The following is a 22,707-nucleotide window of genomic DNA, read 5'->3' as shown; positions in this document are numbered from 1 at the left end:
AATGAAACATCCACGATTGGGTCGGTTTTTTAAAAGTTAAAGTTCTGGGCAACGTTTTTTTTAAAATTGTTTAAAAAATTAAGGGTTTTTTTGAAAAAAAAACATATTATTTTAAATGGGATTTTTTTAAAAAACTTTTACCTTTTAAATTTTGGGCTTTGGCCGAGGGCTCTTTACGGAAGTTTTTTTGGCTCGAAATTATATCAGTTTCACAAAAAACCGTAAAAAAGCCATTTTTTTATGGTAGGGATGTAATTCCCAACAAAATAACTAATTTCATTGTATTTTCAACGCTTTTTCTCCTTTTTGATAATTTGATTTACTGTTGTAAAACACCTTAAAAGACACATGTGTTAAGTATTTATAAAACATACATAATATTAGATTTTTATTTCGTTGACCACTTTCTTATCACATAAACACATCAATGAAACAGTCTTTGTCTTTGATCATTAGGGCTTGCAGCTCATGAACATGCTAGCTAGCAAATTTCATATTTCTAATATCGGCAGTGACAAAAGACTCGCAGCTTCCCATAACATTTTACTATTCTGCCTGAATGGTCAATAGAGTTGACTTGACCTGAAAACAATCTGTATAAAGTTATAATTACAAAGTACAAACATGTTTAAAGTAGGTTGAATAAATAAAAACTAAGTAAAAAATCCTAAACTTCATTTGTTAAAACAATAATATTTCTGCAACATACGAATGTCTGACAATTTGTCTGCACATATGTAAACAAATTCCCAATATTGGAACGAGAGCAATTATCCCTTGGTTATCATAATGCCCCAAAAGGCGGCATATAATAATCGCACTGTCTATCAGTCCGTCCGTCCTTCCGTCCGTGCGTCCTCAGAAAGTGTTGTCCGCGCATTATGATCAAAACAGATGAGGGATTTCAGTGAAACTTCACAGGATTGTTTGTCACCAAGCCTAGTTGTGCATTCTCTCTTGAATTTCCGCTTGAATATTTTAGGCACCATTATGGCCCCTTAATGGTCAATTTTTAAGTAAAATAAGCTTGTCCGCGCTTATTCTCGGGATTTCAGTGAAACTTCACAGGATTTTGTCACCATGCCTAGTTGTGCATAGTGTTTTAATTTTCCGCTTTATTTTTTTTGCACAGTTTCGGCCCTTTAATGGTCAATTTTTGGGTAAAATAAACTTGTCCACGATACATATCCAAACCCGTTGGATGGATTTGAGTGAAACTTTACAAGATTGTTTGTCACCATGCCTAGTTGTGCATAGTATCCCGATTTCCCGCTTGATTTTTTGGCACAGTTATGGCCTCCTTAATGGTCAATGTTTTAGTAAAATGAGCTTGTCAGCGCTTCATGAGATTTCAGTGAAATTTCAAAGGATTGTGTGTCACCAAGCCTTGTTTTGCATAGTATCTTGATTAGTCAATTAACTTTGTACATCCTTCATCTCCAAAACCACTTGGGGAATTTCAGTGAATATCTCTAAAATTGTTTGCATGGTCCCATGATTTCCAAGTCTAGTTTTGCATTGTGCATGAATATTTTCGCACATTTTTTAGCCCTTGATGATGGACTGTTATATCAGGGATGTTATATTTCCGATTCTTAAAGATCGTTCAGCACGACATAATTGTTGTGCTTGTGTTATTTTAGTTCTTTCTATTCAGCATCTTTCTAGTTGGGTGGTTCCAGTATTCCTAACTTGAATACTGTTGAATCACCCTTAGGATATGTAGCCTTCTTTTTAAATTTGTCTTTTGACGTGATATCTGTGATATGCAGGCTTCATAACCTCAGATCCCCTTTCAAAATTCCATTTTATTTAGTTCCGCCCATTGTTTTCTCGTTTAGGGCAAATGCATTTTTTTACTTGGGGACCGTATGCCGCTTTTCATGGAATGGCACTAACGTGTCACATTGAAGGATCCATGATAACCGCCATATGAACACATCTGCGGATGTCTCTAAATTCTAAATTTACCAGTTCATATTTAATGTTGAATTCTGCTTAAGCCGGTGCTAGGGGGCGTGGACGGTAGTTTGCACTTGATAGTACCGTCCATGAACAGGCTCAATCAAACCGAGCCTGCAGCATTTTCAATTTTGCCGTGTTGGGCTTTATTTAGGGATTCTTATTGTCTATATTAGTAAAATTTGTTTAGGCTATTTCTCCTAAACTTCTAATGGAATTTCAGTTAAATTTTAGGAATGATAATTATCAAAGGCGCTGTCGGGGGTATGTTACCGGTAATTTGGAATATAATTCGGATTTTATGTTAAAGCATTCTTTCGGGGGGCATAAGTCACTTTTCAGAGTCAGCTCTTGTTCTCAAATTATTTTGATGATAAGCAAACAATATCAGGACTTTTTTACTTTGTCACACGTCATCATTGATTTTCTGTTGTGGTATTCTTTATTATATTAAAGTGGAAGTAAATAATCATGAACACTCGACAATTTTTTTCCTATAATTCTATTGAATTAACTACAATAAAGAAATATTCAGACAACATTGACACAGTGATACAAAAAGCTATCCTAACGTACAAAAATGTTCTCTGAAAATACATGTATATGTATATCATTCAAAATAAAAACGAAAATATACGTACATGTATATTATTGTAAAATTTTTTGAACAATACCAAACTCTGTAACACTATAGACAAACCGTTAAACCTATTAAAGGGATACTCAGGCAAATTAATGACAAAAATATCAAAATAATAATATGAACTTCAATCACGCTAAAATGACATTTTTGAAAGTACCAGCATGAATTTCTTTGTAAATTATTTATATTTTGGGTTTGAAGCGTAAATACATCTATACATGTTGAACGAATTTTAGACGCCGACAGAATCACAGAGTAGTTTAAAACAATATGACTTGAACAAACCCTGGAAGTTACAATAACAAATATTGTGAATATTGTATGATTGAAATAAGTCTAGCCCATTCATTTGACATGTTCTTTAACGTTTCCAGAGTTCACTGTGACAACAATTGTGAAATCCTTACGCTCTTACCTGACCCACGTGGTTTAGGTAAGGAAACCACCATTTTATTCTTTATAAGGAGAAAAGTTTTGTTCCTGTGGCTGCCTAGTGTATTCATTTTGAGGACATTAACAGAATAATGAATGAAACATTCACAACGAAAAAATGGAAATTTTGCCTGTGTCTCCCTTTAAAACATCTGATTAGAGGGTTCTTGTCCCGTGAAGCATGAAAGCGAGGGAGATGACAAAATATCGAAATTTAGCAACATAAGAAAGTTCTATATGTCGATCAGTTGTAGAAAAATGTAGAAAACTTGTGGTTAAGTAGCATCGCACGAGTTTGCCAAATGCATGTTTGTTGTCAATAAAATCATCATCATCATCATTATTATCATTATTAGAAATAATGTTTAGAGAAAGCAACCTTTTTATATTTAAATATATTTGAAAGAAGTTAAATACAATTTACAAATCATATAATTTATTATCATTTTGCAAACAGGACATAAAAATAACATCGACAGATAATCCAAAAAGAAATACTTTTCATAATGAATGAAATTCTTACTAAAAATGTAAACAAAAATATATACTGTCATTAGATTGATAGACAAACAAACAAACATCTAAACAAACTAATATTTAAACAGTTAAAACTAATGAAGAAATGACATTTTTGGGGTTTGTTTTTGTTTTGTTTTTGCTAAAATATCAACTTATTCTGTCTCATAGCATTAAATTCTGCAAATCAGCTAAATTTTCTAGAAAAATGGGCGACCAGGCTAATTGATTAAAGTACTCGGTTACAAATTACTTGTATGTATGCATCCGTTCGACCTATTTAAAATGCTTACTAATGAACATTAAGCAATTTTTAATGTTTGAAATTATTTATATAAACAACCAATGTATTGACTGATTAATATTCAGACGATTAACCAAAGCAAATTACTATCCTTTTGTACAAAAATAATATAAAACACTTGATATTGTAATAGCATTGTCTTTGTCATTCAGTTAATAAAAAGAAAGATTTAATTAAATGCAGCTGCCAAAATACACTACTTAAATGTTTCTATTTCCTTGTATTCTATCGATTGACGGCAACAGCTACTAAGTATGACGTCATGCATTGTAGGATAAGCATACCTGAAAAAGAAGTTAAAATATATGAAAAAAACAACACCAACAACAACAAAAAACAAATATCAAACGAAAGTTGCGATCCCTGATTTTTTAAAATTATCACTGCAGTCACTTCACATTTTTAGGGTTAGAGAAAATAAATCGGGTCTCCACAGATGTTTGTCTACTAACTATTATTTCGTTTATTTTATTTATTTTAACTAACTGAATTGACAAAACTCCTGTGATCGTTAAGTTGATTTGAGAATACTCTTTAACCGTTTATCTCATATAGACGTGTTTTTGAGGCCTCATATTGTGAAAAAAATGCCCTATTCAGGCTCCAAACACTTTTTCGTTTGAGAAATGTTGTTATAAAATGTGATCACTTTTTCGGCGCCGCCCCCACCAAAAAGGTACATAAGGGGGTAATTGCCCCCTTCTGTTACGGGGTTTGAAGGGGGGGGGGCGAAAATTTTTTGGACATGTGACAGGCTAAAAATGGCTACAGGTCGATCTTAAGGTAACGTATAACCAACGCTGAAAAGCCTATCTCAATCCATTTAAAAGTTGCAGCACTTTGAAATCAGTTTAAACGCAATTCAAAATAGTGACATTTTTGCAATTTTGAGACGTTGCTATGGTAACAGGAAATTTAAAATTGAGCATGCTGTTACAGAGGCTATGGTCCAGTCAATATTTGTGCCAAGTTTCATCAGTATTGAAGCATACAATGTATTTTTCACAGTTTCATAGCAGTTGAAACTTGTGACAGGAGGCTTTTCAATGAAAACGGCCATTTTTCACAATGCTCATGCGGTAAAAGGTTAATTAAAAATGAAAACAATATGCCACAAAACAACGATTTTTCACAAAAATTAGGTGAAAGGCCACGTGTTAACATGGAAAAACTAGATTTTGGGTAATTCAAAGGTTTTTCATCATTTTGATTTTGTTAATGCATGTTTAGAAACTAGATATGCAGTTTATATGTTGGCTGATTTGTATGGTGGCTGATTTGGTACAATTTGCACGTTGCGTTGTCTATAGCGACAACACAACCTATATCGTTATCGTCTTTTCACCTTTTCATCTTCTTGTCTTGTCGCTAGCGAAGCACGCCAAACAGCGCGTTGTTGTGCGGTGCGTTGTCGCGATGTCGCCCTTTCGCTTGGCTTATATATATATTATAAATTAGCCAATCCACTAATTTGAGCCGAGTGACAATGTGACATCGCGATCACACGCCATACGACAAAGCGCCGTTTGGTGTGCTTCGTTAGCGACTGGACGATAAGACGACAGTGCGATTACGTGCCATTTGGCGCGTTGTCGTGTTGTCGCTAGCCTTAACACGACGCACAAAAGCGTTCCAAATCAGCCACCATATATACCCGTGCCGATTTTCCTGCTTTGTGAAAAAAATACGGCACTTTTTCAATATCATCTAGTTTTCAATTACTCTAAAAGATCTTAAGAATGTAAGAAATGGAAATAGAATCAATAAATGTTTTACAACATACCTGGTATACTGGTTGATGCAACATTTTTAGACGTTGATGGTTGTTTTGTTCCATTGGTCGTTGTTGTTACTGATGTTGAGCTCGCTACATAAAGATAAATTGATATAAGTGACATAAACTCCAAGTTTTGTAAGCGCCAAGTGGCTTGTTTATTTTATCATCAAACTTCAAAAATCCTCTAGATATTAAATGTCAGAATTTAGTTCATGTATATTTGCACTTTCCTCGAGATTACATCAAATGTAATTGCAAATTTTTCATTTAAGATATATGATGCTAGATATATTCTGTAATAATTCTTTAACAATGAAGTCATTTTTAAGTCTATAAGCCATGGAAAATTGGTATGTTTCATTTTAAATTACGAAACTACACAGACATCAATAAAAACAAAATATTTAAAACCTGTACAAGATGTTGTCAAGATTTCTGAATAGAAAATTGATTGAAAGGATAAATGTCCGTTGTAAGTTTTAAACAACATTTGCTTATTAAACATATGAGAAATGTAAAAACAAGAATTCTTTTTTTTAACTTTGGAAATTTTCTCCTTGTTTAGAATCTACTAATCAGTTTTGTTGAATTACTCTAACGTCACACCCTTAAATACAGGACACTGTTTGGGGACATTTGACACGGATCACATTTGTCACAACGGTGTGACGAATGCAATTCAATTGTCTCCTATATAGCTTGTCGAACACATCATTCTGTCAAACTTCTAATATTTGCTAAATTCAACTCAAGCTCCACTAAACATACAATATTACATGTATATAGATATGAACATTTTAGCTGGTGAATATGATGTGATATATCCAGAAAAAAATTGACCAAGGCGATATCGCCTCGGTCAATATAATTTTTTCAGTGCATATCACATTTTCTTATATGTCAGACAGGATTATCTACCGTCCGGTGCCTTACACCCACATTTAAGACAAGTCGCGTGTTTTAAATGACGTCACTGCCGCGCGCCTTTTATGAATGAATTGCGTTCTTAGGATGACGGCATTTTACACATTACGCTACTATAAGAAAAAAGTGCGTTATGAGAATATCAGTTTTGGTAACTACGAGGTTATTTCCGTGCCAGAAATTATTCAGAAAATATCATTACAGACACAATTACCAGAGCATCAACTTTATCGAGGGAGGATACATTAAAATTAAAAGACAAATCAGAAGAACGTGAATATATTATTCCCTTTGTGTGTACATATAATCCATCTTTACCTAATATAGGTAAAATAATTAACCAATATTGGAGCCTATTGAAATTTTCTCCAAATGAAAGTGTACGTAAATTATACAAATACAAACCAATTGTTGCTTATAAGAGACCGAGAAATTTACAAGACAATTTAGTTCACACTCATTTAAATGCCAAATTCATGGTTGGTTCAGTATCTAAATGCTGTCGACCTCGTTGTACTCATTGTAATAATATTGTTGAATCTAATAATTTTTCAAGTACTACTATACCTAAAGAATTGGCTATAAAACGTGATTTTTCATGTATATCTTCAGATGTCATTTATCTTATAACTTGTAAAAAATGTGAAAAATAGTATGTTGGTCAAACTCAGCAAAAATGTAGTCAAAGAATGAATAGTCACAAATTTGATATTAAACACTTTCCTGACACTATTACCAATGTATCTGAACATTTTAATTCTGAAGGGCATTCTATCAAAGATTTTTCATTCATGCCAATTGATAAAGTAAAGAATAACTGGCAAAGATTATTAAAAGAAACTTCATGGATGTATAAGCTAGGTACAATTATTCCTGATGGCATGAATTCCAAAATACTATATTAATTTTGTAGATTATAATTCTTCATTTTAATATTTTTTTTATAAAAATTATATTTTCTATTTTTTGCTTAATATGACTTAAAACTATTTCATGTCAATATGTAGTTTATGCTGGTTTTCTAATTTTACTTTGCTTTTTATCCAAACTATATAGAAATTAAGCAGAAATTCATGCTGAAACTTCAAGAAAAGTCATTTTTAGTGTGATTTGAGTACATAAGATCATTTTAATATTTTTGTCATTATTTTGCCTGAATATCCCTTTAAGTACCGTATATAATTTAAAAACTTCAAACCTGGTATAATTACTGTTTTAGGATTTCCTTACATACCTTTGGGCGTAGAAGTTATTGACATGACTTCTTTTGATGAATTTCTTATTGGTGTTGGCTTTGGGGTAGATGTACTTGTTATCGTGTTGGTATCGGCTACTGTTGATAATTATAATGATATTTGATAAATCTGTGGGTTAACTTCAGCCTTTTTTTTTATTAAACTGCTAATATAATAAAACGTTACAAACCGTGCTACAACTCAAAACAGAAGATAACAATTCAAAGCTGTTCAATAGTTTTCAATCATACTATTGATATTCCCTTGCAGATTACACTTACCCGTTCGTTTACTGTATATTGTTCGAACTAAAAATGTACCGTTAATAATTAAGAATTTCTTATACTGTAGTGCTTACAAACTATATAAATAATCAGATAACTGAAGTAATATATTTTAAGAAATCAGAACTAGTGCTTGTTTACAGTTTTACTGCTAATATCAAAACGTGCAGTGTTGAAATAGATAAAATAATAATATTTAAGAAATAACAAACTCCATATTTTCAATATAATATTTTCGGTAGCGCTTTTAATGCTTTCTATTAAAATTTCGGCTGAAGATATGCTAAGAAAGCATTGAAAGCGCTACCATGGAGTTTGTTATTTCTAAAATATTATTATTTTATCTATGTATGTTATTATATATGTTACTAAGCACTGCAATTTAACACATGTTTACATTTCTTAAGACATTTATCTAAGTCAGAGCAAGAAGAATTGTATGACATTTATGAACTCTATAGCTTATGAGACATAATGGAATACACAACATTTCTAACGAAAACAGGAACGAAATATAACCAAAAGCACACGATAATTTTAAAGCAGTTGGTAAATCAAACTATAAATGCTTGCTTGCAAATACTTACCAGGTCATACAGGATATTGTACTTTTAAATTTGTATAAACTAAACTACATGAATACCAATGTTACTTAGGCATATAGACTCCATGCTTCTCTTCAATTTAATAAAAAACAATAAAATAAAAACGTAGAATAAGATATTACTTTAAGTTATGATTTACCTATTTCTCTACTTGACCTAATTAAGTACCGTATATAATTTAAAAACTTCAAACCTGGTATAATTACTGTTTTAGGATTTCCTTACATACCTTTGGGCGTAGAAGTTATTGACATGACTTCTTTTGATGAATTTCTTATTGGTGTTGGCTTTGGGGTAGATGTACTTGTTGTCATGTTGGTATCGGCTACTGTTGATAATTATAATGATATTTGATAAATCTGTGTTTTTTTTTTATTAAACTGCTAATACATGTATAATTAAACGTTACACACCGTGCTACAACTCAAAACAGAAGATAACAATTCAAAGCTGTTCAATAGTTTTCAATCATACTATTGACATTTGGTTGCAGATTACACTTACCCGTTCATTTACTGTATATTGTTCGAACTAAAAATGTACCGTTAATAATTAAGAATTTCTTATATTTTAGTGCTTACAAACTTTATAAATAATCAGATAACTAAAATAATATATTTCAAGAAATCAGAACTAGTGCTTGTTTACAGTTTTACTGCTAATATCAAAACGTGCAGTATTGAAATAGATAAAATAATAATATTTAAGAAATAACAAACTCCATATTTTCAATGTAATATTTTCGTTAGCGCTTTTAATACTTTCTATTAAAATTTCGGCTGAAGATATGCTAAGAAAGCATTGAAAGCGCTTCCATGGAGTTTGTTATTTCTGAAATATTATTATTTTATCTATGTATGTTATTATATATGTTACTAAGCACTGCAATTTAACACATGTTTACATTTCTTAAGATATTTATCTAAGTCAGAGCAAGAAGAATTGTATGACATTTATGAACTCTGTAGCTTATGAGACATAATGGAATACACAACATTTCTAACGAAAACAGGAACGAAATATAACCAAAAGCACACGATAATTTTAAAGCAGTTGGTAAATCAAACTATAAATGCTTGCTTGCAATTACTTACCAGGTCATATACAGGGTATTGTACTTTCAAATTTGCATAAACTAAACTACAAGGTTACCAATGTTACATAAACTTAAGTGAAACTGTACAGTATAGACTTCATGTTTATCTTCAATTTAATAAAAAAAAAGAAATAAAATAAAAACGTAGAATAAGATACATGTATTACTTTAAGTTAGGATTTACCTATTTCTCTACTTGACCTTATAAAGTACCGTATATAATTTAAAAACTTCAAACCTGGTATAATTACTGTTTTAGGATTTCCTTACATACCTTTGGGCGTAGAAGTTATTGACATGACTTCTTTTGATGAATTTCTTATTGGTGTTGGCTTTGGGGTAGATGTACTTGTTATCGTGTTGGTATCGGCTACTGTTGATAATAATAATGATATTTGATAAATCTGTGGGATAACTTCAGCCTTTTTTTTTTATTAAACTGCTAATATAATAAAACGTTACAAACCGTGCTACAACTCAAAACAGAAGATAACAATTCAAAGCTGTTCAATAGTTTTCAATCATACTATTGATATTCCCTTGCAGATTACACTTACCCGTTCGTTTACTGTATATTGTTCGAACTAAAAATGTACCGTTAATAATTAAGAATTTCTTATACTGTAGTGCTTACAAACTTTATAAATAATCAGATAACTAAAATAATATATTTCAAGAAATCAGAACTAGTGCTTGTTTACAGTTTTACTGCTAATATCAAAACGTGCAGTGTTGAAATAGATAAAATAATAATATTTAAGAAATAACAAACTCCATATTTTCAATATAATATTTTCGGTAGCGCTTTTAATGCTTTCTATTAAAATTTCGGCTGAAGATATGCTAAGAAAGCATTGAAAGCGCTACCATGGAGTTTGTTATTTCTAAAATATTATTATTTTATCTATGTATGTTATTATATATGTTACTAAGCACTGCAATTTAACACATGTTTACATTTCTTAAGACATTTATCTAAGTCAGAGCAAGAAGAATTGTATGACATTTATGAACTCTATAGCTTATGAGACATAATGGAATACACAACATTTCTAACGAAAACAGGAACGAAATATAACCAAAAGCACACGATAATTTTAAAGCAGTTGGTAAATCAAACTATAAATGCTTGCTTGCAATTACTTACCAGGTCATATACAGGGTATTGTACTTTCAAATTTGCATAAACTAAACTACAAGGTTACCAATGTTACATAAACTTAAGTGAAACTGTACAGTATAGACTTCATGTTTATCTTCAATTTAATAAAAAAAAAAAGAAATAAAATAAAAACGTAGAATAAGATACATGTATTACTTTAAGTTAGGATTTACCTATTTCTCTACTTGACCTTATAAAGTACCGTATATAATTTAAAAACTTCAAACCTGGTATAATTACTGTTTTAGGATTTCCTTACATACCTTTGGGCGTAGAAGTTATTGACATGACTTCTTTTGATGAATTTCTTATTGGTGTTGGCTTTGGGGTAGATGTACTTGTTATCGTGTTGGTATCGGCTACTGTTGATAATAATAATGATATTTGATAAATCTGTGGGTTAACTTCAGCCTTTTTTTTTTTATTAAACTGCTAATATAATAAAACGTTACAAACCGTGCTACAACTCAAAACAGAAGATAACAATTCAAAGCTGTTCATTAGTTTTCAATCATACTATTGATATTCCCTTGCAAATTACACTTAAATAAAATAAAATAAAAACGTAGAATAAGATATTACTTTAAGTTAGGATTTACCTATTTCTCTACTTGACCTAATTAAAGGGAGACTCAGGCAAAATTTTTATTTCTTAGTTTTGAATTTTTCATTCATTATTCTGTAAATGCCCTCAAAATAAATATATTAGACAGTCAAAGAAACAAAACTTTCCTCCATATAAAGAATAAAATGGTGGTTTCCTAACTAAGGTTAGAGCGCTAGGAAAGGTTAAAGAACATGTCAAATGAATGACTTAGACTTGTTTCAACCATACAATATCCACAATATCTGTAATTGTAACTTCAAGGGTTTGTTAAAGTCATCTGAATTGTTTTAAAACTATTTGGTGATTCTATTGGCGTCTAAATTTTGTTCAACATATATAGATATATTTACGCTTCCATCCAAACTATATAGAATTTAAGCAGAAATTCATGCTGAAACTTCAAGAAAAGTCATTTTAGTGTGATTTGAGTACATAAGATCATTTTAATGTTTTTGTCATCATTTTGCCTGAATATCCCTTTAAGTACCGTATATAATTTAAAAACTTCAAACCTGGTATAAATACTGTTTTAGGATTTCCTTACAAACCTTTGGGCGTAGAAGTTATTGACATGACTTCTTTTGATGAATTTCTTATTGGTGTTGGCTTTGGGGTAGATGTACTTGTTATCGTGTTGGTATCGGCTACTGTTGATAATAATAATGATATTTGATAAATCTGTGGGTTAACTTCAGCCTTTTTTTTTTTATTAAACTGCTAATATAATAAAACGTTACAAACCGTGCTACAACTCAAAACAGAAGATAACAATTCAAAGCTGTTCATTAGTTTTCAATCATACTATTGATATTCCCTTGCAAATTACACTTAACCTTTTATTTACAGTATATTGTTCAAATAAAAAGTAATGAAGAAATAAGCAATAAAATATAAATCATAACATAAAGTGTAATTGAACGCGTTAAAATTAATAATTAGCATTCACTAAATCCCACAACTTATGTATGTGTAAATATATCTGACACTAACCTGGAAACATTTGTGTCCTGACATACATTTATGATTAAAAAGATTTCTAAACCAACACAGTTTATCAAAACATGTTTTCACTTTAGTTGATATGATACATACCTTTTGGAGTAGTTGTTGTCGAAATGTCACTTGTTGTTGATGTTGATATTGAACTTGTTGTAGATGTTTCATTCAGAGGTTCAGCTGTATTAGAGACGACGGCTGTCACTGCGACAACTGTAATGATTTATTGTGGTGACAAGAATCATGAATTAAGAGCTATACGTTAAGAAATAATAAGAGTAATTTAAATAATCATATGCTAACTGACAAAATTGTTTCTCCTGAGAATAAAAACAGTTCTAAACTTATATAAGTCTGATGTATATCTTAAAACTGTTTTTAACGAGACTGTCAAATATCTTTAAAACGATGATGTTGGATATCTCAGTTCTCACAAACTATATAAACAATCGTATTATTTAGTAAATAAAAAATACATATAAGAAGATTGAGTGTAAAGATTAAATGCAATAATAAATATAAAAAAAACAATAATAATAAATTATCTTTTACAATCTTTTCTTGCATATCAGACTGGAAGTTAGTTTTACCCAAGCCAAAATTACATCTGGCATGGGGGTGCCAGATCACGCCCGGCAAACTGTTGCTCCACTTCAAAATTGTGGTGTACGGAAATACGAGCAAACGGAATTTCCGAGATCGCTTTAAAGGCTTATCGTAAGTATTGTTTATGATTTTGTCTTGTAATTCATCTAAGTTTTTTCAAATCGATCATTTTATTTTTATAGAGAATAACCTTACAGAAGTCTTCCAATTTCATGAAAACGTAGCTTATTTGCCTTTGATCGTACACGTGTACATTAGAGCTAGTGGTTACAGAAAGTCACAGGAAAAGGAACTGTTTGTACTTAAAATGGTAGTAGTAATCCATTTAATGTGTCAAGTGCATTGTCTAATTTTGTCTCTGTTCTGCACATTGAATATCAACATGACATTTTGGCGGGATAAATCCCGCTACACGCACCTGCTCAGAACCATTTGTTCCCGGTAGAACTGAAAATATTCGATTTGTCGATTTGTACGGACACACGTTTTTATATGTACATATCCGTGTCAGAAATCATGATTGACCTCGAATAAGTGACATCCTGTATTACGCTATGCATATGATTCAATGTTGGAACCACTTCCAAATTTGGAACATAAATATGGAATCTACAATACGACGGTCTAGTGCTATAAGGGCGTAAATGCATTTTTACAAGTTTTGGGAAATTGAAAAAAACTGTCTGCAGACTTTGATCCTTTATCAATCATGATAAAATTTGGGACACACTTAGAACAACTAATATCGACTTTTTTAAAACATTTTTCAAATTAAAATAACCCATCACCTTAATAAAATTCACGAAATCCGTTTTATGCCCTTACAATATTTACATTTTCATGCATCGGCCAATAATTCTAAAAGGACGTAACTAGCAGTTACGCTGTTTAAAATTGTTACTTCGACTTAGCTTAATAGGGCGTAACTACCATATATGCCCTTTTAGATTTTAGTGTATTCATTAATTTTTAAATACAATTATATAATTGTTTTTATCTATAACAATAATGAATTATAATAAGTGACCATTTTTAAAGTATCCTTTGTCTTTTATCCTATGACATTGTATGTGAAGGTTACATGACAGATAAATAAAACACGTATTGATTGTAATTGTTACATAATTATAAAATTTAGAACAGTTTCTATGTTTCATTAAATTAACTTCCAGCTGCTTATTATATAATTTAGCTTAGAAGTTACATCAAATTGATTCTTTCCTAGAATTAACTTAAATGACTGGTGAAAAACCGACGTAGTAATGCTACATGTTAACTATCTAAGCTCTGAGTATTGTGTCGTAGTTTCATGTGGCCCATTGAAACCATTAATGGAAAAGGTTGTACTTCAAGTTGGATTAAAATCCACATTAGGATTAAAGAAGAGATATTTCTAAAGAACTTGTGGTTAACGACGGACGACAGACATATTCCTATCACAGACAAAAGCTCACCCAAGCACTTAAACGTCAAGGACGGAACATTATTAACGCTTAATGTACAATGATGCATATAGGACAGCTAATACTAAACATAAAGGCAACTTTGATACAAATTCTAACTGTTTAGTTTATACAAATTTATTTAAGTTCGGTTGTGTTGGAAGTTGTAAGCTTATCTAAACACACTTGAATCTGCTCTCATTGAAACAATACCTTGGCCCTTAAGAGTTTTGAACAGTTAAACCTTTGCCTTGGTTCTTGTTACAGTAGCCTGATTCAAGCAAGTTGAAAATATTTTTGAAAACTGAAATATACATTTTCAGACAAAATACACAAATAAATCTTTTTTTCTGTATTGAGGCATGAATGAATGATCATTCATAAGATACACATGAAATATTATCATCAAATCATGTATTCATGTATACATGTACATATTGTTGGAATTAGAATTACTTAAAAAAACTGCCAAATACAAGCTTAAAAGCACTTTGAAATTTTGAAAGAATACACTATTTATACTACGAACAGATCCAAATTCAAATTTTATTGTAATTAACAATCAACTTTAGATCAATGACACTAAGACTAAGCAATGTCAACTGTATCTAACAACTAATGCTACTATACCATAGTCTATTCCCGTCACACAGTGTTGTCCAATGGCCCAATGTACAAAAACCTTCGTAATTATTTTAAAAAATTAATTAACAGTTTTCCCTTAAAGTAATTATTCATATTAGCTTTTATGTAATCTGGGTCCTATCGACCCTTTTACAAGCTTCACATGCACGATGTCTCCTGTCATCTTAGAATGACTTTTAACAGAATTGGTGTGGATTTTGTCAGTTTCTAAAGTGTTTACTGCACAAAGACACATTGTTGAAAATGAAGCCACATAAAGCTATCGGAGTAGAATAAACATTCTTTAACATGACAAAATTATGAATGTTTATAAAGACAATTTAATGCAATATCGTTGCTTCCTTTTTGGAATTTTCTCGGTCTATGGGAGGGGACATTCCTCCCACTCCCACCTGATTATAGATAGGTACAACTAGAGGCCTATATTTTACGAAACATGCAAAGCGCCTGTTTTAATGCAATATTGCTATTTCTTTAATCATGTCATTTTGTTTCTAGTGATTCAGTTTTACCCCCTTATCCTTAAATGTGTCAAGGTATGTCCCTGACTCGTGACACAAAGTCTTAACGTGCGTAAGTGTGATTATCCGACTATCTGTTTGAACTAACGTATCAAAATCTTAAAAGGGCCTAACTGCTACTTAGGATCTTATAAAATTTGAGCACGATGTAGTAGTTATGGTGTAGTTACGCCCTTATAAAATGTTCCTTTTGAGCTCGGTGCACTTACGCCCTACCATTCATTCTTCGATATTGAAGCCAACTTAAATGCTAGGGTAAAGATATTTTGTCAGCAGGTGCGCGGTTACGTTCTGCTTCGAATGGCGTAAAACATGTAAAAGGGCGCAAGTACTACTTCCGCCCTTATAGCACTAGACCGTCGAATAGCCATGTGTGACACATTCGCGATTACATTTACTAGTATAACGCTATAGAAGCTGAAAGGATATCACACTTATTAGTTGTCTTTAAAAGGTATATATATCTCGGTCTCAACACTTGATCATGTCTATTTTAACTTCTATAGCTTTTATATATAATAAATCATAGACTACGCTTCTCTTAATTTGTCAAATTAATATCGCCTTGTTTTCAACATCGAACCTTTTGCTCGATCTCTTGCCCTATGGCTCTTCTACTTTCGAAGAATATCGATATACAAATTTAAGAAATCAACCAGGATAAATTTATGTTGCAAAAATTAAAAACGAATCCGAAGGGAAGAGCATCTTAATGGTTTTGAAGTTCAATATTCTACAAATCGTCGTTCACTTCGTCAGGGAAAGAAGTTCTCTCGGGTTTAATTTAATTTTCCTTTTGTAACAGCTTAGAACATTGGAAGCCTAAAACAAACCTACATGGAAATAAATTTTTCGTTTACGAAAAAATACAACTAAGGTGAATTACAAGGCAAAAATCAAAGCACAGGAGGCGCTGAATTTGTTTGGGTCTCAGAATGTCAGAAAGGTGAAGGTTGTGAGAAAATTGTAAACCAATTTCTTTGTATAGTGTCACCAATGCTGTTTCAAGTATTGTATTGTTTGGTTTTATTAACCTGTCAATTACATACTGATTACACGGTCGATGCACACAGTATATTAATCTTCGGTAGATTTTCGGTAAGTTCCGTGAGATGTACGCTGTACGATGGAATTTAATTTAATTTGTATCTCTCAACAAAGTGTACTCAGCGTTATAGCGCAATATGGTAAAGCACGAGCTTATACTCTAAGTGCCACACGTGTTTTAAGTTCGAGACCGCGTAGGTCTATGTTTTTATTTTCTTATTAATACTTTCAACAATATTGGAGCTATATATGATTATTTTATGTTGTTCGTTTTGTTTTAGTATGTTTTACTTAATTTTGTTATATCTTTATTCTTTTTAAATAACATGTTTTAAGTATTCATGTTTAAAATTAAAACGGATTTAAATCAATAAATGTCTTTTCAATGCTGTAAAACACACTACAAACTGTTCCATTAAAATATACGGCAAAAATAAAGAAAGAGTACTAAAACAATGGCAACAGCAAGGATCGAACCACAGACCTCTAAATTATCAGGCATTCTCTTAACCGACTGTACTATTGTGAATTAACGAAAACCTTCACATTAAGCTGGCGTGACTTTCAATCCATGACTAATATACTCCACATTAATTCTCGTAAACTACACGGACCAAACCGAAGTGGGATCGAATATTTAAATGAGTTCTATAATGTATGCATAATTGACAGGTCAATAAAATCAGACTATAACTATAGTAAATTGGCTATAAGACTAATCACTGATGTTTATTTGGCTTAAAAAAAAAGTTGCCTGAACTGTGATTTGAACTCCAGACCTCTCGCTTCCAAAGCGAGCGTGTAAACCCCTCGACCACGGGGAGTTATAAGAAGAGTACCATATCATTCTAAATTAGAGTTCGTAACTGTTATTAATTTCTATATATTTTGTTCACGGTAAACCTGTTGTTTAACACTGAAGTAAATAATCATGGAGCTGAATATAAGCATGTATATCTATAAGAATAACCCAATATTAGAAATCTCCGGCCAATCGGGAACTATTTTTTTTACGAAAATTAATGCGCCTGTCATTTGACAATCTTTACGCAGTGATCTCCCTTTCATTTTTCGGAGTTAATGTACATATGAAGGGAAGTAACCGCTTCGAGGAGTTTGGACGACTTTCGGCATTTGCAAATACGAACATCAGGGTCTGAAATTTCGCTATCATTATTTGTTTTGGTCTGACAACCCAAACAAATAAAAATAAACAATACTTACAATGAGCCGTTTTAATCGGCCTTCCGCTCTATTTCGGAAATGCCGTTCGCTCGTATAGTGGTGCTACAGTTTGACAGGCGTGCATATGAGTCTCGTGCTATACAATTGTATGCTTAAATTATAAGAAAAATTTTTTGTGTGCTTTTGTTGACCATAGAAAAGCGTTCGATTCCCTAAACCGAACGCATCTTTGGTACGAACTATTTCTTCATAATGTTGAAGATATCATGCCATACAGGAGAATAACTTATTTGAATTTTGAAATAATATTTTTTCAGTATAATGCAAGTTTTAATAAAGATTTCAAAATTCAAATAAGTTATTCTCCTGTATGGCATGATATCTTCAATGGTGTGTCCTAAATGTTTAATTTATCTTGTGTATACTGAAGGAATATTTAGATGTATTACCATTCAATCTTTGTAAAATACTTTGTAAGTTCAGAACTATGAACCACTTATTACCTATAGAAAAAGGTAGAAATTTACACAATGAAAGAAACTAAAGAATATGTATTTATGTCCAATTACTTATTTGAATGTAACTTTTTTAATTGTCTTCGTTAAAAGTTTATTATTCAAATCATCCTTATATTTATGAATTAGAATCTTTAATGAATACATCTTTATTAAAACTTGCATTATACTGAAAAAATATTATTTCAAAATTCAAATAAGTTATTCTCCTGTATGGCATGATTTTCTCAACCTGTATGAGTGTATTAACAAAAAAATAATTTAGATAGCATTTGTGTAAGACAAATCGTGTCCAAAGAGTTAAGTTAAGTCATATACGTACGAGGAAGATTAAAAAAGTTCTCGGCCCGATATACTTCTAGCCACTACACTGACATTTACACACGATACATCGATACCGATATCTAATTGAAGATAACTGACAGAGTTATACGCGGTTTTACACAGATAAAGTAGCATAAAACATACTTTGGATAGTAGAGGGGTGTGTCATTCAAACCAAATGGAGAAAGTTGAAATCGGAGCTGTCATTAAGTACCTCTGTAAGAAAGGAATGTCCCCCAAAGCATCCATGAAGACTTCATGGATACACTTGGGAAGGAGTCCCCTTCCTATAGCACTGTGCTATACTGGGCTGCTGAATTTAAGAGGGACAGGGAGAGCATTGGAGATGATGAACGGCCTGGGCGGCCAAAAGAGGCCACAAACGACGAAACTGCCAAAGCTGTGCACCATCTGGTCATGTGCGACAGAAGGCGAGACCTGCGAATTATGCTAGGGAAGTGGGTATAAGCTTTGGTTCAGTTCAGGCAATCAATTCTGACTGATGCCTATGGCATGTCAAAGGTTTTTGCTAGATAGGTCCCCAGACAGTTGACTAGAAACGGACCAGGCTTGACATTTCCATATTTCTTTTGTCTCGCAACGAGGAGGAACCTGATTTTATCTACCGGATCGTAACTCAGGATGAAACATGGGTCCATCACTTCGATCCAGAATACAAAAAAACAGAGCATGCAGTGGAAGCACCCCGGTTCACTCCTCCGAAGAAGTTCAAGAGGGTGTCATCAGCAGGGAAGATGATGGCTTCGTTTTTGTGTCGCCTTGAAAAGGTGACATATAGGGGTTACTTTTGTCGGCGGCGTCTGTGTCGGTGGCGTCGTTGTCGGCGTCCCCTAAAGCTTGTCCGGAGCATAACTCAGTCACTATAAGTCTGATTGACTTCAAACTTGGTATGCATGCTTCTTTCAATAACCCGAAGTGCAGTGCACAAGAACAGGTACTCTGCATTTCTTATTTTTTGAGTTATTGCCCTTTGTTTATTTTCATACTTTAATTTTGTCCGGGCCATTTCTCCTTAAGTATAAAAACTATGGACTTGAAACTTCATAGGATGATAGATCTCATTAAGAAGAAGTGCAGTGCATAAGAATCGGTACTCTGCATTTCTTATTTTTTGAGTTATTGCCCTTTGTTGATTTTCTTACTTTATTTTTGTCCTGGTCATTTCTCCTCAAGTATGAAAGCTATGGACTTGAAACATCATAGAATGATAGATCTTATTGATAAGAAGTGCAGTGCACAGAAACTGCTGCTCTGCACTTATCATTTTTTTAGTTATTGCCCTTTGTTATTTTTCATATTTCATTTTTGTCCTGGCCATTTCTCCTAAACTACATTGTTCACAAGGCGACACATCCGACTCGCGGAGTTCTAGTTTTGGATAGTCAGGGGATTATCATGATTGACTATCTTAAACAAGGTCGTACCATAAACTGTACATACTATGCTGAAGAATTGAGACAACTGCTACTAGAAACGCACGTAAAAGGAGGGCCAAACTGACTCAAGGCGTTCTGCTCTAGCACGACAATGCGCCAGCTCACACATGCCAAGTTGCGATGGCTGTTGCAACTGACTGTGGCTTTGAAATTCTTCCCCATCCCCCATATTTTTGGACTATGTCCCGTCTGGTGTCTACCTGTTTCCGAAACTGAAAACCAAGTTTCGTGGTAGACGTTTTGGAAGCAACAAAGGTGTCATGGAGGCGGTCAATGAGTTTTTTGCGGGCAAAAATAGAGAGTTCTATTTTGAAGGGTTAAACAAGTTGGAGCACAGGTGGGCAAAGTGCATTGATGTAGAGGGCGATTATATTGAAAAGTAAGACCATTAGTTGAGTTCTCTGACTACAGAAAGTACATCGAGTCAAGAACTTTTTTATCAATCCACGTATTTGTGTTATATGTGTAAGTCAAACTTTTTTCATTATTATATAATCTTATGTATATAATGTTTTGTTAATCACTTTTGAATAACTGTTCATTATATTATTATAACCTATCATAACCTAATGCATATCATATGCCTTGGTTTTAAATGAAATTTTGAAATCTTGAGCTGTTATTTCATACGCTGTTATAAGAAAATAGTTACGGGTGTAATGACATAAATTTCCGTTGAAAATTGTTTTATAAAGGTAAATAATTTAAAATATAATGGACTATGGTAGAATATGGAAGAAAAAAATATCTGACATATGTTTGCTGTTCGGATCGGAATATCCATCCCTCAGGAACGCGCCCGGAAACCCTCGTTACTGTCCTGTGGGCGGGTCCCCTCGGGACGATTATGTCGATCTAAACCGCAATATATGACAGATATAATTATTCTAGCAACCGAGGTTGTATAAATTTACAGGATAAAACGATTTGGAATCATTGTTCTCGACTGACATAATGGCGCAACGGATTAGAGTCTGTACGAATCCATGTTCATACAAAAACACAAATATGTTATTCAAATACTGCTAATTATAATTACTTGTATTATATTTTTTTTGTAATTCATAAATTTAAACTTACTGCCTATTAATAAAATCCACAAGCACAAACTAAATAAGTTATAACAATACATATTTATGCTGCTGTATATCACGTGCAGTTACTACAAGCGTTCCTGTCAGACTGACGAACGTTATCAGAACATCTCCTGTCGAGGGCGGGTATTAGCGGAAGATACATGATTCATTTTTTGTGGTTACTGATACGGGTATTCTTATATCTTTTTAAATGATGTGTTTGTACGAGTTGTTTCATTTGGGATCGGACAATACCACAGCCAACTCCCTTTCAAAATGTTTTCCATGATGCAAATATTCTACATGTCATTTTTTCTGTCGCAATGATTAGATTTAATTTGATGAATATATAATATCTTTTATTATTTTGAAATATGAACGTTTGTGAAATATCTAAATGACCGTTTGTATGTCATAAAAATGTTTGTCACAAATACTTAATGATGAAATGTTTTATATTTTACTGTAGAATGTGATATAAATCAATATTGGTATCAGCTGCAATTACTGTAGATTACTTAATATGCTAGTTATAAGGATTGAACTTTTACTCTGCTAACTCTACATATAGAACTGCCCCTGTTTAAAATTTACAAAAATGTCCATATCTAAGTGACATCACGAATTGTGCAGCACCTAGGAAAATGTCGGGTCAAACAGCATGGAAGTGCATGCTACATGACTGTACATGTGTGGTTTTAAGTTACAGAGTTATCTTTTTTTCTTTTGAAATGAAACTCCTTCACTTGTAGCATGGACAGATAAGATGGAGTTTAAAGTTACACATCGTAGTTATCAACTGCTCGCTATCGGTTGAAATTTTTTGTGAGATATTCTTTTATTGTCAGTGTTCGGTAATTTTTGCCCTGGTATAGAATATTACCGTTCGTTTTCCGAAAATCAGAGTATCCAGATTTTCCTAGTACCGGGCTGTTAAAACAACCGTCGCCCGTACCAGAATATTATCAATGTAATCTGATAAAGAAATGTTCAATATGTGAGATTTCTTAAGTTAATTGCAGCTATCCTTGGTCTTTTTCATACTTGAAAATGGTTTTTAATAAAAAGGTCAATAAAAAAGGCATCCTTTTCGAGCTTGTTCTGGCAGGTAAATTAGCATGAAACATAAGAAAACATTTCTTTAATCTGTAGAATAATATGTTATCTCATGTTTTGGAAGAACTTATAACAATATTGTCTCTGTCTAATGCTCATGGTAAAGGGATTGACAAAACTCGCCCTTCGCATGGATTAGCTTAATAAGCCTAATGGTTATTGCGTTTGACTCTCAGCTTATGGATAGTGGGTTCACGCCTATCAGGGATGCCAAGTGCTTTATATTTATA

At 32.5% G+C, this 22,707-nt stretch overlaps 1 protein-coding gene and 1 long non-coding RNA gene across 2 annotated transcripts; both read right to left on the bottom strand.

Moving 5' to 3' along the window:
- Positions 1-3,451: 3,451 nt before the first annotated feature.
- Positions 3,452-7,893, bottom strand: LOC132751914 (uncharacterized). The gene is made up of 3 exons (XR_009628739.1): positions 7,793-7,893; positions 5,641-5,724; positions 3,452-4,141 (listed from the first exon to the last, which is right to left on the bottom strand). It is a non-coding gene; the product is annotated as an uncharacterized LOC132751914 (long non-coding RNA).
- A 1,010-nt stretch (positions 7,894-8,903) lies between these two features.
- On the bottom strand, positions 8,904-21,526 carry LOC132751913 (mucin-2-like). Its single transcript, XM_060742126.1, has 6 exons — positions 21,366-21,526; positions 12,640-12,756; positions 12,096-12,194; positions 11,204-11,302; positions 10,053-10,151; positions 8,904-9,010 (listed from the first exon to the last, which is right to left on the bottom strand). Exons 1-6 carry the CDS (start codon positions 21,415-21,417, stop codon positions 8,904-8,906), a joined length of 573 nt encoding a protein of 190 aa, XP_060598109.1. The 5' UTR covers positions 21,418-21,526.
- Positions 21,527-22,707: the final 1,181 nt, after the last annotated feature.

This window comes from Ruditapes philippinarum, unplaced genomic scaffold (genome assembly GCF_026571515.1).
Source record: "Ruditapes philippinarum isolate M1 unplaced genomic scaffold, ASM2657151v2 ctg13875_1_1_1_1, whole genome shotgun sequence".
In the NCBI taxonomy this organism is placed as follows: Eukaryota; Metazoa; Mollusca; class Bivalvia; order Venerida; family Veneridae; genus Ruditapes; species Ruditapes philippinarum.
This window is presented reverse-complemented; position numbering and strand designations above follow the sequence as displayed.

Excerpts from the sequence above, each read along its gene's own strand:
- LOC132751913 (XM_060742126.1), bottom strand. The coding sequence starts at position 21,417 with ATGTATTGTTATAACTTATTTAGTTTGTGCTTGTGGATTTTATTAATA. Across the intron at positions 11,303-12,095 it reads AATAACTTCTACGCCCAAAG|TAGCCGATACCAACACGATA; the intron begins GTTTGTAAGGAA and ends TATTATCAACAG. Across the intron at positions 10,152-11,203 it reads AATAACTTCTACGCCCAAAG|TAGCCGATACCAACACGATA; the intron begins GTATGTAAGGAA and ends TATTATCAACAG.